This window comes from Seriola aureovittata, chromosome 2, assembly GCF_021018895.1.
Source record: "Seriola aureovittata isolate HTS-2021-v1 ecotype China chromosome 2, ASM2101889v1, whole genome shotgun sequence".
Lineage (NCBI taxonomy): Eukaryota > Metazoa > Chordata > Actinopteri > Carangiformes > Carangidae > Seriola > Seriola aureovittata.
The window spans coordinates 119,711-138,132 of NC_079365.1; the positions used below are offsets into that span (position 1 = coordinate 119,711).

The 18,422-nt window shown below is 41.9% G+C and overlaps 1 protein-coding gene and 1 gene segment (V, D, J or C); both read right to left on the reverse strand.

Annotated features, from left to right (window-relative positions):
• Positions 1–163: 163 nt before the first annotated feature.
• Positions 164–13,812, reverse strand: LOC130184732 (Ig mu chain C region-like). The segment is given in 7 exon segments: positions 164–1,422; positions 2,348–2,665; positions 4,150–4,485; positions 7,991–8,110; positions 8,202–8,534; positions 12,979–13,317; positions 13,471–13,812. Coding segments are annotated over 7 exon segments (1,839 nt in total).
• An 849-nt stretch (positions 13,813–14,661) lies between these two features.
• On the reverse strand, positions 14,662–17,614 carry tp53rk (TP53 regulating kinase). Its single transcript, XM_056400789.1, has 2 exons — positions 17,381–17,614; positions 14,662–15,637 (listed from the first exon to the last, which is right to left on the reverse strand). Exons 1-2 carry the CDS (start codon positions 17,601–17,603, stop codon positions 15,150–15,152), a joined length of 711 nt encoding a protein of 236 aa, XP_056256764.1. The 5' UTR covers positions 17,604–17,614; the 3' UTR covers positions 14,662–15,149.
• Positions 17,615–18,422: the final 808 nt, after the last annotated feature.

Here is an 18,422-nt window from a genome sequence, read left to right on the forward strand (position 1 = left end):
AAAATGTCTTTTGTAAGAAATCTTTATGAACTGGTTAAATATGTTTGAGAATATGAATCAAATTATCATATTAAAAAAAAAGGATGCTTTTAAACAACCTTGTTCTCATGACATTCAACAGAAAGCAGTGGCTGTTTCCTCACATTAACATCACACAAAAATATATGGACACAAACTTTGTTTTTATTAATGAGTAGACAAAACAGTCACAGATACTGTCATTTGAAACAATTTACAAAACAAACTATGATAAACAAAACAAAATCTGGTAATGTTAGAAAACAGTTAAATGCTATAACCAAGGACAAATCAAAACCCAAGAGCACATATGTGGGAGCTGAGAGAGAGTGAAGCAAACTCAAGCAGCCAGCTAAGTAAGATCTCCAGACCAGCAATCCAGGTGGAAAACATCCCACTGGCAACCTCCACTCCATCTGAATCAAAAAGGATATTAAATCATTTCTCAACAGAATTGACCTACCACAGCTTAGTCAAGAACAAACCAACATGCTGGATACACCAATAATGCAGGATGAACTGTCCACTGCCCTCAAACTTATGGCCAACAACAAAACAACAGGCCAGATCTTTATTTGTTAATAGAGTCCTTCACAGATTCATAATGTCACTGCTGTAACACAGTCAGACTCACAATGGACAGTTTTAAAAAAGGGATTACGATCAATACTTTGGGCTAAATGCTAAAGTAAGTAACATGCTCACCGTGACTATGCTGACATGACTAGCAGATATAATGTTGACCATTTTCACCATCTTAGTACTTTGAGGCAAAGATCCTGTGTCAGATAAAGGCAGCTGCAGCTGCTCAAAACTCACACTCCTTCTCTTCAGAGTCATAACTGATGACAGTTCACAAATGTGAACACACATGTTAATCACATATTTTTAGATTCAGTGTGACCTCCACTTCATGGGGATATCATTATCTCTGATGTCCAGTGTGAATAAACATCCATCAATCTGATTTAATTCATAGAAACAAGACACTCTTTCTGACTGCAGAACTGACGGGTGGACAGTAATGACTAGACCACGTATGACTTTATCATCAGTTGACAGTGTGACATCAGTAGCCGTTGGTCAGATGCAGGTGTGGCAAAGTGAAGAGCCTCTCCTCAGGCTCCCTCTGAGCAATGTGGACAACCCGGCACCTGAACTCTGAGCCCTGGTCGTCCTTGTTGGGAGTGATTCTGAGAAAACTGAACATGGAGTAGAGGCCATTGATGTTGAGGCTGGGGGGAGTGTTGAAGACGCCGGAGAGAAGCGTATCCCCGTTTTTGGTCCAAGTCACAGAGACATCCTCAGGACAGAAATCCTTGATGCACAGGTGCAGGATACACTCTTCACTCAGCAGAGGACACAGCGGCTCACAGTCGATGAACATCACATTAGGAGGAGTTCCTGTTTGGGACACACATCATGATGCAGACTGAGATGTTACTGGATCATGTGCAGCATCCTAACACGAACAAATTCTTCAGCTCTTCATTTTGGAATTTAAAAAACTATCTCAATTTGAAACAGAATTATATAGAATGCTATAACAGAGGTAAGTGAGTCCTCTGTTCATGAAGCAGATGTGCATGACCTCAAAGAACAGCTGTGCAGAGAATCGTGTAGTCCATACGTGTGCAGGATAGCCTTTTTACTTCAAATGGTGACATCATGTGTGAGTTGCAGTGCATTACAAATGGTGTATTTTGACAGAACTGTAGTTTGCAGGGCCTCCAGTAGAGGGTGGCAATGTGCTGTGCTCAAAAGTGTGCCTTAAGATAGACGTCTAGCCGTCTTTTTACTGTTTGCAGTGGATAAGTTGAACTGCTGTAGTGGATAATAGTGGGAGCCCTTTTGATGTCTTGGCTGAGAATGGAAATCCCTGGTTGCCCCCCTTATTTTTATGAACTGTGCATTTGTCTATCTATGGAAATAAAGATTGTCATTGTATTTTTCTAAAGGTGCATTCCGTGATTATTTGATGGCTCCGACTTGGTGGCAGTGAATTCCTGACACACTTTTTTAGTAACCCATCATTTATTACAATATTTTACCTTAATGGTGAAATGTTCTGTAAGATTTGTAAATAGCTGAATTATTAAAACCAAATGACATGCACTAAACCTCATAGTATTGGGGACCCAAGACTGCTGGTTGTTAATCCAGGCCTGGACTCTGTTTCCGCAGCTTTACTGTTTAGACGCACAGATCCACCGGGCTCTGTCTCCAGGTTGTTTCATAAAGGCCTCATGATATTTGGAAGACGACACATGATACAGTTTAAATGCAGATTTACTCTGAACAGTTATCTACAGGAACCTGCTGTTGGTACCTTGAGTGTTGATGTGGTACAGGACGTCTCTGAAGCCCGGCTCGGGGAAGCTGGAGTGGTAAATACGGCAGGTGTAGATGGCCCTCTCGTCCTCTCTGGCCATGACCAGCTGGATCTTACTCCACACGCTGTAGAGGCGGCTGCGGTTGGAGAATGGACCAAAGTGTGTGACAGTGCGGACCTGCTCCCCATCGTTCCTGGACCACTCCAGGCTGACATCCTGGGGGAAGAAGTTCTCCACCCTACAGCAGAGAACCAGCAGACGCTCCACCCTGGGGACCTGAGGGATGCTGGAGATCTGGAGGAAAGATGGCTCCACTGGAGGTGTGTGAGTGTGTGTGGTGAGAGGAGAGGGCAGCAGTGGTGAATAAGGTAGGAGACATTAACAGATGATGATATTAAATACAGAATGAATTCTTATGTGCAGCCTGCTGAACACATCACTATTAAATCACCACATGTTTGTACAATACATATTCAGCTTCACATATTCTAACTGACAGAGCTGCAAACTGTGTGAAAATATTTTGACCACCATAACAGTGTAATGCTGAGTTCACATGCTTCTACACGACTTCACTTTGCAAACAATCATTTCCCCACTCACCAACATATCATCATGTTGTTCAACATATAAAAAGGCTATAAAGAAAATAGTACAATCATAAATTCTCCAGAAGAACTCTGAGATGACATATACATTTAGGAACAGTTAGCTGTTTGTGGGCATGTGTGAATAATGTGACATCAGTTCAGAGGACGCTGAACCCTGGTTTTTGGTTTACATATGTTCACTTCTTAAGTTTCTGACCTTTGACCATGTTTCTCTAAAATATCAACTACACTGGACTACATTATAATGTGCAGTGAAAGTCAAAGGTTTCAGTTGAACTGCTTAAAACCATTGTTTTCATGATTCATTTTTTAATGTATGATAGATGTGCTAGTGGAGGATGAGATTTTTTGGGGAGTTTTTCCGATTTGAAGGTCTAAGGACAGTGTCTGAGGACAGAGGGTCTAAGGACTTGTGACTGAGTACTGTCACTTCCTCCTGTGGTGGAGGAAGCAGACGGTTAGCAGATGGTTAGCTTGCACTCAGCAGATGGTTAGCAGACAGTTAATAGTTAGCACCCTGCAGCGATTAGCAGGAGCCTGCGATTTTTCTCAGAAGCTGGTGGAGACCAAACTCAGAGCTAAAGTAGATTGTTGGACTTGGATCCATCACATGGACACAGAATCCAAATGAATGCTGCTGTATTTTATGCTGAATGTTTGCTCCTCACTGTTTAACACATTCACCACATCAGCTTCCTAAGGTCAGTTTTAACAGCTTGTCGTGCTGCACCCAATTAATTAATGAAGTGATGTTACACATAAAGGCCATTTCATGTGTCCCTGGAAAATAAATTAATCATTCAAACCTGCTGGTGAATCCATTGTATCATGTTTCTGTACATCTGGAGGAGGAGATTTAAACATATCACTGGGTATTAGAAATAATGTGACAACATAAAGATTATTCTGGAGCTTGACTCAGACCAGATCGTTCTCCCAGATGTGGAGCTAAACATGTCCAGTTTGTTGTTTGAGTGTTCTGCCAGAGGAAAGACCACAGGGTCTGGGTTCAGTGCAAAATGTGATACTAGAAAAAAGGGCAGGGGGGCTCAAAAACCAAACCAAAAATCAGGAGGATCCCTCCTTTGAGGATCATGAATGTCCAGAAGCTCCAGCCAGACTCACCAATGTCAGTAGTAAAAACAATGACATGAACATAACAAGCTTTTCGAGCTACAGTTTCTCACCTTTGACCCTGACTGTGGTCTCTCTGTTGAAGCTCCTCCCCCTGCACAGCACCACACACTGAAACCTGTTCAGGTCGTCAGTCACACTCAGACACACAGTGAGGACAGATGTGTGGTGTTTCCCATCTGAATTGAGACAAGCCTGTTCACTCAAATCCTCACTGAGCAGCAGAGAGACAGACTCTGACAGGACCACCGAGTCTGGACAGCTCCTCAGTCTGAACCACTTCACCATGATCTCTCGTTGCCTTGCTCCTCGGACGGTGCACCTGAGCTGGGTTGGCGCCTGAGCATATATGATGCTGGACTGGCTGATTTCAGACACACTAGGTGGAGCTGTAGAGAGAGATGAGTGTTATTGTTTAATTAAAACAGTAATCTACAAACATGAATTTTACAGTTGACAAGTTAAAGGCCTTCAGTCACTAGACCCTGTGACAACCAGACTTGCATCACTGGATTTCACCACCAGTATACATCCCCAGAAACACCCATTTTCAGTCTACTCACCGAGTCGTTCCCAGTTTGTGCCACAATTAAACTTCCTTCCATTTTGTCATTCAGTTTTTTGTTTTCCTTTAGCTCCTGCCAGTGGTGATGTTGGTCCTCAGCAATTTTCTGAAATTGCTGTTGAATCCCAGAGCCAGAAGCATTTTCCTTTAAGTCAGAAATTGCAGGCTGAGGTCCTCCATTGTTATTGCTGTTGTCGATGTTAACAACATTTTGAGGAGTTAAGGGACTAGCAAGCTCAGAGATACCATGGTCAGGTCCATGTCCAAAAGAGAGTATGTTGTGGGAGGTAACTCCTGGGCAGGCACTGGATTTAATGGTGGAGACTCCACTGATCTTCCTTCCATTTCACACAACAAGGACTCTGAGTTAGCAGCCATTTTGATTTACTTTGTTCCTTTGTTCCAGATATAAAGAAACTTTTTATCTTCACAACTGGCATGGGTTTAGGTATTTATCTTGTCATTCAATGATATTTTATTTAATTTAAGTCCCATCTGGGGTGCCACTTTTTGTATGACAGTTTGACTTTGTGTTCTCTCTTTTTTTAAATTTTGATTATCATCATTTATTTATTTATTTATTTTAGGGATGCCAGCCAGGTCTCTCGCCTGGCATTGAGAGATCAGTCAGTCAAGTTTGATTTCGTTTATGGTTTAAAACATTTTTTAGGGGTGTCGTGTGGCGTAGTGGTCTAAGCAGGCGCTCCATGTGTAGAGGCTACAGTCCTCGCTGCAGCTGGCCCTGGTTCGAGTCCCGCATCGGACGGCCTTTACTGCATGTCATTCCCCCTCTCTGCCTCCCCATTTCCTGTCTCTCTACTATCCTGTCCAATAAAGGCATAAAAAGCCCAAAAAATATACTTTAAAAAAAAACAAAACATTTTTTAAAAATCAATCCTCACAACGATGCACACCAATCAAAATGTACACCCGACACATTGAATGACCATACTCAACCCAACAAGAACAACACAAACACAAAACCTTAGTATAAAACCAAAAATATTCATATATTTTAAGGCTTCACAAAAATACCCAAGACCTTCCTGTTCCAAAGTCCATAGAGCACAAAAAAATCCAACTCAAAATTCCACTACGGGTTTTCCTCTACGTTTTTTTAATCCAGATAAATCTTCTCAAAGGAAAGAAAAATGAAAATTAAGTTCAGTTCAGTTCAGTTCATAAATGTAAGCAAAGTTCAGTTCAAAAATAGTAACCAACCAAAACAAAACAAAAAACACTTCCAGAGTCAGTCAGTCAGTCAGTCAGTCAGTCAGTCAGGGAGTCCAGTCCAGTCAGTCTCATAATCCAGTCCGGTTTTTTCTGCTGGGATGTGGATGAATGAACGGCTTCCACAAACAGCCAAGCAGAGTGGATATGGAGCGATCCGGGAGAATGAAGACGTTTTTGATCGGAGGACGGCTGTTGGTGACTACATGATGAATAAACGGTTAGGGATTAACCTACTTTACTGTGTGTTTACCGCACAAGTGAGCCTCCTCCTACTCTCCTAAAAAAACCTGAATGACATAAAACGGAAGGAAGTTTAATTGTGGTGCGAACTGGGAATGAATTGGTGAGTGGACTGTGAAAATCGGTATTTCTGTGGGTGTATACTGGTGGTGACATCCAGTGAGGCAATCTTGGTTAACACAACCTTAACCAGCTTTGTTCGGTTGTCAGTAAATAAAGTTTCATGAGATCAAATTAGGGAGAAGAAGCTGTTAAACCCTCCAGTTTCACACACTCTGTTCTGGACTTTCACCTCAGTGAGCTATGGTTTTCCTGTCATTGCAAAGTAGAGGTTTCTGAAACAACTTCAATTACAAAACAAGGTGCATGAGAGAGGAAAAAGTGTAGAGGTTAGAGCTCCATCAGGGTGATCACAGAACACGTCACGAGTAACATTTAAATAAGGTATGAGACAGCCAATCACATGTGAACACTTCTTCCAAGGTGGGTTGTGCCTAAGGTCATGTGGTTGCAGGCCGATTGGTGTCTCAGGCTGGTGGGGAATGTCCAAGAGAGGACCTAGGTGCCACCATCTTAAGTTTATTGTCTGGAGAAGTGCAGCTAAAAACTGTATTGTGAAAGGTAACAATAGTAACTATAAACACTATAAACACTATAAAAACTATAAATACTAAAAACTTTAAACACTATGCTGGCTGGTTTAGTGCATCACATCACACATCATAAATGTGATGTAAATGAAAGAAAGGGCAGAAAAGGACGTAAACAGTGCAAGTTTCAAAATATGTGTTTTCCTGCACACCCAGCATCACCAGTGGGTGTGGTAAAAATAGTAGGGAGTTTGGCAGCTGTTTAGTAATTCTTGAGTTTATTATGTAGTTATGTAAGTCATATGCATTGTGTGTATGTACATATTAATAATGTTAAAAATAATTGTAAATTGTAAATAAAGTTGCTTAATGAGACTCCAGGCATATACACCTGGGCTGTGGTGGAGTCTTTTTTGCTTCGGAAGGAAGGAAGTAAATGAGCAGGTTAGAGGTGGTTGAATTCTCTAAATGATAAGGAAAGGAGCTTCAGTGCTTCCCTTCCCTCTCATTTAGCACAGGAAACACTGGAACTTCCTTTATGAAAGGAAAGGAGAAGTGCTGTCCCACAATTTCTTGCTGCAGCAACATTTAAATCGACACACCATCGTAGTTTCACCCCAGCAGACCCACATAAATGTAGAAGCAACAGAGTAGCTGTTTAATGTTTGTGAGGACATCCAGAACTGATGGAAATCCATAAATATTGATTTCATCTCTTTCAAATCCTGTTAGGAGTCATCATGAAGAACAAGCATCATCTTTATCGTCATCATAACCTACACATAGCCTAAATGTTCACATCTTTGACCTCATGATGTTTTCAATGGAGGTTGAGGAGACATGGTCAGAGAGGGGATTATTTTGACGTTTAACTGCAGCCCAGATTAGAAAGCAGCACTGAGTGAGAGAGCAGGGCTCAGGTTGTCAACTCTGTGGTTGGAGTCTGCTGCATCTGCTTTTGTAGTCCACCACCCTGGTACATGCTTGTAAGTGAAAAGAAAAATCAGAGCTGTGAGAAACTCTGCTTGTCTGCTGCTGTTCTTTCCTCTACCTCATCCTGTCTGTTAGGACTCGCCACCATCAGAGCCTCACACACTACTAACACCACTGCTACCAATAATAGCTGTCAATCATATGTACATTAATCTGATCAGATTGAATTCAGGTTAAGATCGTGACGACCTCCATCAAGTCTACAGTTAAAATGAACATGAGATCCACTGTGCCCTGGTACAGCCTCAGTCTGTTTGTTCTCATGGAGCCTACCTTTGCAGAAGTACATGTGGAGAAGCAGAGTGGCTCCAATAACAGAGGTGATCAGCAGCAGACTGATGACACTGGTGACAGCTATCAGAGTGACAGCACTGTAGAGCGGCTGTGATGGAGCTGCAAGGACAGGGAGTGGTCAGATCCAAAAATCCTGTACAGTGAGCTGAGGTCAGAGAGGAAGAATGAGACACAAATGCAGTGAAACCACCTTGAACAGTCACAGTCACAGATCTGTTGTAGGGCCAGGTGTAGGTGCTGTGCTCCACCTGGCAGATGATGTGAACCTCTCCACCCCTCACGGTGGAGGAGTGCAGGGTGATGCCACTGCGAATACTGTAGGTGCCATCTGGGTTGTGAACGGCCATTTCTGTGCAGACACGGGACAGCTGGCTGATGCCTGTGTGGACGGTGCGGGAGCCATTCTGGATATACCATGTGACAGCCAGCTTCTCTGGGTAGAACCCTGTGATGTCACACTGTATGGTCTTCTCCTCACCCTCTGTCACTGCCGCCTGTTCTGGGAGTGACACTGAGGGCCGGGCTGTGGATCAGGTTAGACATAGTTACAGGTGTTTTTTTAAGGTGTTAGTCCCTGATGAACTGTGCAAGACATCGTGTTTAACACCAGATGTCAAAGCCACAACATATGGTGATATCACTGATTGGTTTGTGGCCACCCGGAAAGTTTCCAGCTATAAGCAGCTGAGCAGCAGCTGTCTGCCCAGATCACCACAGTGTTAAAGAAGCTAAAATAAAACAGCAGATTTTACTTAAAGAATGAAAGGTTAAAAAGATTAAAAACCTGAGAACATCTTCAACATCTGCAGTCTCTTCAGTCAGACAACATCGGTATTTTCACAGTTTTGGTCTGAACTGACATGATTTCATTATCAGAAAATTGAGTCGCACATGTACTGATGGAATGATTACATTTTACATTGTAATTTGTTAAATTACGATTAATTAAAAATTGAAAAAAATTCTAAACTTTAACTAAAAAGAATTAAATGCAAAAATCTATGCATTCAAAAATGAATATGTCCTTATAAATAATTACAGCTTGAGTAAATTTTATAATTGACTCACAAACTGAGATAAAAAAATCTTAAATTCCCTGAAGTTACAGTCAGCTCTCCTTAAAGCTGCAGTAAGCTATATTTTTATATTGATAATGGGTCACATGAGATTTATCATTTGAATCTGTGGACTCGTTCCTTTAATATATGATATGTAGACACTCTCAGTGAGCACTTTATTAGGAACATCATACTAATACTGGGTAGTTCGGTTCTTCCTGTAATGGATCCACCAGATGTTGAAACTTTTTTCTGAGACTCTGCTCCATGTTGACATGATGCATCACATCATTTCATTAATGCTGCCAATCTCCTGTTGTCCTCTACTGGATTCAGGTCTGGAGACTGTCACCAGTTTGTTACATTGAGCATTGTCCCTCTGGAAGTAGCCATTAGAAGACGATGAACTGTCCTGTATCAGGATGTCCCAATAACTCACTGGAAAGCCTCCAGCTGATTGAAAATGCTGCAGTTCAGGTACTAACAGGAACTAAGACAAGAGATCACATTTCTCCTGTGTTGGCTTCTCTGCACTGGCTGCCACTAAAATCCAGAATAAAAAATAAAGATCTTCCTCCTCAATTACAAAGCCATTATTGGTCAGGCACCTTCGTATCTAAAGAGCTCATTGTTCCCTATTATCCTAACAGAACACTCCGCTCTCCAAATGCACATCTACTTGTGGTTCCTAGAGTTTCTAAGACTAGAATGGGAGGTACAACCTTCAGCTATCAGGCTCCTCTCCTGTGGAACCGGCTCCCAGTCTGGGTCCAGGAGGCAGAACCCTCAACTATCAGGCTCCTCCTGTGGAATCGGCTCCCAGTGTGGGTTCATGAGGCAGAATTTTCAGCTATCAGGCTTCTCTCCTGTGGAACCAGCTCCCAGTCTGGGTTTGGGGGGCAGACACCCTTTCTACATTTAAGATCAGGCTTCAAACTGTCCTCTTCTATAGGGCTTATAGTAGAGCTGGATCAGGAAAGTTCATCCCTTAGTTATGCTGCTATAAACTGCTGGGGGATTCCCATGATACACTGAGCATACTCTCTCTCTCTCTTCATTTATATCTTACTACTTCATGTCACTAACTTCTCCCGTATTTTGTGCTTCTCCTCTCTGTCTGTCTCTCTGTCCTCATTCTGCAGGTGTCTATGTTTTAGAACAGCAGGATCCAGATCTGCAACTACAACATTCACCATTATTATTATTATAATTATTATTATTTATAACACTATTATCTATAGGTATTAGTACGATTATTTCCATGATAACAATTAACGATTAACAGCATATACAATAAGAGGTAGTGGCAGAGATAATGGTGACTCATGGTCCCTATCTCATCTTCCCCACCCCCTCTTTCTCAAACCCAACCAGTCAAGGCAGACAGCCGCCCACCCTGAGCCCGGTTCAGTTGGAGGTTTCTTATGTTAAAGGGAGTTTTTCCTCCCCCCTGTCATCAGGTGCTGCTCTCTGTGGGAACTGTTGGTTTCTCTCTATAATAAAGTAAGGTCTAGACCTTACCCTGTAAAGTGCCGTGAGATAATGTATATTATGACTAATCATAATAGTCAAGCGCTGTACAAATAAAATTGAAAAATAGTCAGACTGTGACATTCAGACCATGATTGATTGGTATTAAAAAGAAAACATTCCCCACACCATCACCACCATCCTGAACTGTTGACACAAGGCCGGTTGGCTCCATGCATTCATACTCTGACCCGACCATCTTCTGCCACAGCACAAATCCAGATCCATCTGACCAAAGGCCTGTACTACGAAGCAAGTTCAACATACCCAGGATAAGTTTTAGTTATTTGGGTTAACTGAACCTAACATTGACCATAGTGGATAACCTGTACTACAAAGCTGTCATGTCCAAGAAATTATGTTAAGTTACTTTTGTGTTGTCCTGTCTTTATGCTGTTTCGTGACTTCCTGTTTTATTTTGAAATCTTACTTCCCTCTTGTTCCAGATAACGTGCTCCCTCCCCCCGTTTGTTTCCCGCCAGCCTGATTGCCTGCCCCTCCCTGATTGTCTCCACCTGTGTCCCCCTACCTTGTGCTTATTTAGAGTCTGTGTCTCCCTTTGTCCTGTGCTAGTTCGTCTTGTTGGATACAGAGAGCCAAGCCATTCCTCGCCTTGAGTCCAAGTCACGTCAGGTTTTTTGAGTTCTTGTTTTGGCCTTGTTATTCTGTCATGCAATTATTTTCCTCTATCAAGATGGATTTTTGTTTATACTTTGCCTAGTAGTTTTTGCCTCCTTTGAGAGTGATTCTGAGTTGTTACTTTTGTTACCATTTTGGATTCCTCTGAACGAGTGATTTTGTGTTGCTACTTTGTTAATAAAAGATTGTTTATTTTGTACTTTGTGGGTCTTGAGACGTGCATTTGGGTTCACGTCCTTGCTCAGTCGTGACAAAAGCTGGTTATCAACTGGCTCATTTAACCCTGAGTTTACCTATCCGGTTACGAGCACATTCATGTGAAAGAAGCAGAGTTGTTAATTATAAGCAACATTATCAGAACCATGAATAAAGTACTTAATATGATATAAGAACCAGGGGAACGCTGATATTTGCCAGTAAGTTTGGTTATAACCACATCCAAAAGTGATATTCAACAAGGTGAAATGTAAACAGTATTTCTATTAAAGTCAGCCTTAAGATATATTGTAAAGAAGTGCATGAATTATCATCACGTTTTAATATTTTCGCTCTTCAGTCTGATGATGACCAAACTGTTATGAATATGTGATGCAGATAAAACAGTTAATATTAATGTAAGACTTTCTGCAACAGAGAGGAGAGAAAGGAGAGAAGTAGTTGATGTCTGATGGGTTGTGATCATAGTCTCCTCATGTTATTCTGAGGTGCAGTGATGAAGAAGAGAGTAAAAGCATCCACACTGTCAGAAATCCTGTCAGATTAAAGAATATTATTATTATATATAAGAATATATATTATATAGGCTATTTATTTAGCGTGATAAACTGTTTTTTTAGAAGCTTTGTTTTAAAACCAGAGTGGACACATGGAAAGACTCAAAGAGGAAAACTATTTCCATTGTTTTCTTTATATTCTATATCTACTGCTCATTATTATTTATCACTTTATTGAAAACTCTTTTGTCCCTGTCAGGATCCTGTAGGAATGCCTTGATTGGTCAGTAGTTTGGCTGCGGACAGGTTTTGATCTGATCCTCAAAGTTAACCTGCGTCGGAGCAGGTTAGGAGTTCAGTGTAAGTTACCGGGGTAATTTATCCCAGTAACAAGTGAACCAAGTTAACAAGTGGACTGAAAACCTAGAGTTAAACCTGAAGTTACCTTGATAACCTCAAATCCTGTTTCGTAGTACAGACCTCAGGTGTTTGACCTGTCCAGTGTTGGTGAGTCTGTGTCCACTGCAGTCGCAGGTTTCTGTTCTTGGTGACAGGAAGTGGAACCTGACGTGGTCTTTTGCTCTTATAGTTTGGATGTTGTTCACTCTGAAGCTTCTCTGCTCAGCACAGTTGTGAAGAGTTGTTATCTGAGTTACAGTAGCCTTTTCTATCCAGTCTCCTTTGGCCTCGGACCTCTCTCATCAACACAGAGCTGCTGCTCACTGGATGCTTTTGTTGTTGCTCCATTCTGAGAGCAACCAAAAAAAATAAAAACTCTATAGACTGTTGTGTGTGAAAAGTTTCAGATATGCTGACACCAACAATCACAAAGCTCCTCACCTGGATCTGCTGCTGCCACATGATTAGGAGATTTGATAGTTGCATGAATAAACAGGTACACAGGTTTTTCTAATAAAGTGCTCAGTGAGTAAGTAAGTAAGCAGTGTATGGCTGAAGATTTAATTAATGAAAAAATCCACAGTATATGACGGTATGAGTATGAGAGGAGGAGGAGAAAGAGGATTACCCAGCACTTCCAGTGACGTGGTCTCTGTGTACACCACAGGTGTGATGACCCTGCAGGTGTACAGCCCTTCATCGCCCACAGTCACATTGTGTAACTGCAGAGATGCGTTGCTCTGGAGCAGCCCCATTCTGTCCACCACAGAGTGGTCTCTGTTCACACGTGCTGTGCTGTCCTCAAATGTGTATAGGATTTTCTTCTCTGTGTGTTTGTCCACCATGTTCCACTCGACAGTCAGAGTGCTCCACTCCACCTGCTGGGTCAGTCTGTGGAACAGGCAGCTGACAGTCACGTCTGTGCCCACGAGCACACTGAGCCTCCTGCTGGAGTCAGCTGAGCACCCTGAAAACACAGAGGGAGTCACCTGTAGTTCACTGTGCAACACACACACACACACACACACACACACACACACACACACACATACACACACACACACACAGTTGTGTGTCGTCCTCTACAGCCTTATACTGAAGAACAAAGATCCACACTTACCCCCACAGAGCAGAACAGTAACCAGGACCACAGTCTTCATGTTCGGCTGGAGCTCCATTAGGACTCAGGCGTCACGCTTGTGTGACTGCGAAAGTGGACTGTGACGCAGCAGATTCAAACCGATTCCCTGGACTGAGGATCACTTGTTGGCTGAACAGGTAGAGTAGAGCAAACATTCACCTGGGTGTTAACGACACCCAGTCAGTCGTGGACTTTGACCTGCGGCTGCAGGCTCCTGCATGTGGCCTTGCAGAACTACATGTGCAGCACGGATCACAACTGTCAACACTGTCTTTTCTATTTCATGACTGTTATGCAGCCAGTTTTATGAACAACATTTCATTTCTGACCCACATCTGATGGAAATCCCGCCCACTCAGTAGCAAAGCTCTTCAGATGTACAAGTTACTTTTCATACACCTGGAGTCAGCACGTGGAAAAGAACAGTGTGACCCACCCCCAACTTTTTATCCCTCGACTCCGGTGACAGCCAGGGCTGTAGGCATCATGTTTTTAGGTCATCTGTCTCATTCTCATGAACCTGATATCTCAGTAACATCTTGAGGGAACTTCTTCATTTGGACTCATGTTTTTGGCCATAACTCACAAATTTATTCACTAATTATGAAACAATTTAACTCAAATGTCTTTAAGGATAAAATGAAGTGATGATATTTTATATCCAACGGTCAAAGTTCAACTTCACTGTGACATTATATAATCATAATGTTCGGTAAAAGCACTTCAGATAATTATTAAACTCTGTAACTCAGGAAGGAGAGACTGACCATATTTATAAACACTGATTGCTCCTTTACATAGGACAGATGTAATAACAAAACACCTCTAGATGAACGTATCATGTATGAAGCCTTAGGCTGTGACATCACCAGCGTGGGTGTGGCCAGAGGTATGATAATGCTACAGAGTGACACAGTGATTCAGTGTAGAAACCTGAAGCTGGTATCTGGTCTCAGTACTAAACCTCAACACAGCTATAAGTGTACAAGAGTCAGGGCACCCCGGTGGCTAACCTGGTAGAGCACGTACCATAAGGCTCAGTCATACCCGCAGTGGCCACAGGTTTGAATCTTTGCTGCATGTCATACCCTGTCTCTCTCCCTGATTTTCCTGTCTCTCTCTCTCACTGTGGCTGTCAATAAAGGCAAAAAATGCCCAAAAAAGGGAACATGGGGCGAAAATTTCATTTTATTATTTAGAAAAGTAATACATCCAGATGACTGTGTTGTTCGCAGTGAGAGGACATCCCAGTAAAGTCAGTGTGTAACAGCTGATGGTCAGTGAACTCCCGCCTGTAGTCTGATCTGTGCTGTCTCTTACATTACAAGGGTTTGAAGGGAACACTTGTCAGTCAGTTAACTCTTACTTGAGAACTGAAGTTGGCACAGATATCTAGGCCACAGGCATGAGTACGTGTAACCATAGATCTTTGTACATTAACACATTGTCTGTAAGTCTGTCTTGTGACATTTCATCACCTGTCAGCAAATAAACTGCTCTGAGATGTTCCAACATCATGGGTAATGAAGAGAAAACTTCTGTCCATTTCACTACAAGACACTTTTTATTTACTTCCCTTACAACAGTCTTGTTAGAAATCCAACATGTTTTCGGATGTTTTCTCCACAGAGCCTCGTCCCTGAGCACAGCTCGGATCTTCATCCCACCATGGATCTCTTTCTACCTCTCAGCCGAACCTCATCCAGCTTTTTAATGACTGCTGACGACTTCTTGGATGACGCTGTGTAGCTCTTCAGCAGCTTCTCAAACAGTGCCTCTGTGTTGGGGTGAGTACTAAGGAATGCCTTCTCCAACACATACAGGTCAACCCCCTTATCCTCTGGCAGAGCAGAGATGTAACTCAAGCCAAAGTCAATGAGGACCAGGTTGGACTCTGGGTCCTCCGGGCCACGTCTCAACAGCATGTTGGAGGTGGTCAGGTCTCCGTGGATCACGTCCTCATCGTGCATTTTGGCCAGGATCTGGCCCACCCTCTGAGCCAGCCACTCCAGCTTCTGGTCCTGACAGGATTCAGACTGCTGCATGGAGGCGATGTGGTCACACACAGTTAAGGAACCCACCACTTCCTCCAAGAAAATACAGTGGGAGATGTAGTCCACAAAGTAGACTACAGGGGCAGATATGCCTGAGGGGAAGAGAAAATGAAGGCTGTGATATATATCAAACTGTATGGCTGTGAAGCTGGACTCTAAAGATACTAACGTTAATGAGTAATACTATAAACCTGAGTTTTAACAGATCTGGTGTCATTATCCTGTGTTGTTTAATTGTGGAAAGATCCCATGAAGCGATCACTCACTGTGGTTCTTATCAGACAAACAGGAGGGAACAGTACATCTGTTGGGGACTATTTTCAGTGGCGGATTAATCCACATTTGGTGCTGTAGTGAATGTTTATGTGTGGTATGATGGTATGTGTGGGTCTGAACAGTGTGTTCATGTTAATGAGTCTCACATGTGACACAGTGAGACTCACTGATATGTTTTCATAGTTTCTGGTAGGGCTGAATAATTAATCTAAGTATTATTGAAATCTCAATATGACCAAGTGCAAAATCAGAGGAGCTGCAGTTTTTGATAAAGGTAGAATGTGTCACGACAGATCATAAATAAACACCATGCTCCAGATACGCCCCAAACATGACCCCAGAAAAAAAATCATTTCATTATAATTTATTTTTTTTGTGACAACAAAATGAAAAAATTATCACTTCCACTAAAATTGTGACTCGTATCACAATATCTGTCAAAATAATTGCAATATGTGTTGTGCATATCATTCAGCTTTAGTATGTGGAAACAGTGGAACTCTGTGGCTCAGAGGAATCAGATACATCAGCATGTGATACACACACAGACCTGTTAGTATTGGCTTTGGTCTGGACATGGGGTTCGTTGAGAGTAAGGAAAATACAGACCATCACCAGAGAGGGTGAGGGCTGCAGTCAATGAGGCTGTGAAGAGCTGCTGCACAAAGTATTAGTCAATCACACCCTCTAGTGGCTTTACAGATACACAACACATAGGTTCCAGATTCAGGACCCAGAGAAACATTGATTAGATGCACATTCAGCACTGTAGTATCAGATCTGATTTGGAATTTCAACCACATTTAAAATTTCTCTCCAAAAGTTTTTATGTGGTTATATTATATTTTCATAGATGTTTCCAAAATTTTAACAGTGTAGAATTTAAACATGATCACAAACTCAAATAGCTGGTGGTCAGAGTTTGTGTGTAAAGCTCTGACATGAACTATAAATGATTTTCCGAGTTAAAGACTTTTTGACAACAGAGCTGAAACAGTCAGTTAATCAATGAGCTGTGTGGTTCAGACCTCAGTGATTCAAAAAGTGAATACTGATAAAGACAAAAATTATGAATTTGTCTTAACTGAACAAATAATGTAGCAGCACAAAGTAGTAATTATATCTGATTTATCAGGTTAATCAGTCAAAATATAAAATCACTGGGATTTGTTTCTTTTATTTATGATTTTACTGTTAGGACAAACAGTGCTCCTATTCTCTGTCTGTATGTTTTATGTTTTCATGCCACATTGATAACAGTAACGGTCTAAAATGAAATGATTAGCCCATATTGTGTTATTATTATTATTATTAGTGTACCACAGCTGGTCAGATGTGAACATTAACACTAAATAACTAATATAACTGTAACTAACTAACAAACTGACTGACTGAGGCCACTCAGTCTGACACCGGTGATTTGGCGGTCCTCAGCCTGACAGTCTCGAGCTGAGGTTAGTTTACAGGAGCTAAGTTAATGGCCGCAGTTATCTCTGGATATCGCTGGATAGTAACACGGTAGCGGACGCTCCGACCTGGAGCTCTGTCTCTGACTGTACCTGCCCTCCGACAGCGCAGTATGGATCGCACCTCCTGCACCGTCCTCCGGTGAGTCAACTTTTGATCCAGCACTGGGTGTCTGTACCGTTTCGGAAACCGTTCCTTCACTATAGTCGGTTTTCCCAGAAACTCTGTCCGGTAAACCCGAGCTTCAGCTCCTTGTTTTACTAACTCGGCGTTACTGAGTAACTGTGGGACCGCCATGTTCTTCTCTTGGGCCATACGTACTCCCGCCTTCTTCTACTGTCTCATGTCACACCACTTCCTCTGCGCTGTGTTTACGTGCTGCCACCTTGCGGCCACCGCCATGACCACACCTTCACTACAGCGGGAAACTTCACTGATAGATTAGGAGAAATGTTTTTCTAGTTGTAAAATAAAAGTCAAACTGTTCATCTACAGTTTACGAAGGGTGACTCAAAGTATAAAGTAGAAAAATATAGTATGCAAAAAAATACAGTAACTGCTAGAGTAAATATACTTAGCTACAAACATTTGCTTTAGTTTTATTTTCACTTCTATCAGAATATAAAACAACTAGACTAAACTGCTACACTAGTTTGTGTTTCTCTGTCCTCATTCTGCTGGTATATCTGGACTCTGGAGCTGAACGATCCAGATCTGACTCCACACATATCATCATCATTATTCATTTGATTGTTATTGTTAGGATTCTAAACCAGATGTGTATCTTTGTTTAGTTTTAAAGATATTGACCAATAAAATTAACAAAGGGGGGATTGGTGTCCAATCACCATAAATCTTGGTAGCTGTGTCAGGCTGTGTTTGGGTATAGACCTACCTCAAAATCCAATGGACAGGGTTTAGGTGAGTATGATCTGGAGGCAAGTAGTAACAAATATCTAAAGTGACTTATTGACTGATGATAGTGATCAATCATATATTTGCCCATAACTAAAGATGCCTTTGATCAATCCTGATTGCACTCAGTGGCGACATGTTGAGCTGTCTATTGAAGACAAGAGGGAACACTGACTGGATCCAATTTGACGATGAAGCAAGTGTGATTGTGATTGCTCT

What these genes read in the sequence shown, in the direction of transcription:
- tp53rk (XM_056400789.1), bottom strand. Translation starts at nt 17,603, where the DNA reads ATGGCCCAAGAGAAGAACATGGCGGTCCCACAGTTACTCAGTAACGCC. An exon ending in ACTGCGCTGTCGGAGGGCAG is followed by an intron (nt 15,638 to 17,380) that starts GTACAGTCAGAG and finishes TCTTCCCCTCAG; the next exon opens with GCATATCTGCCCCTGTAGTC.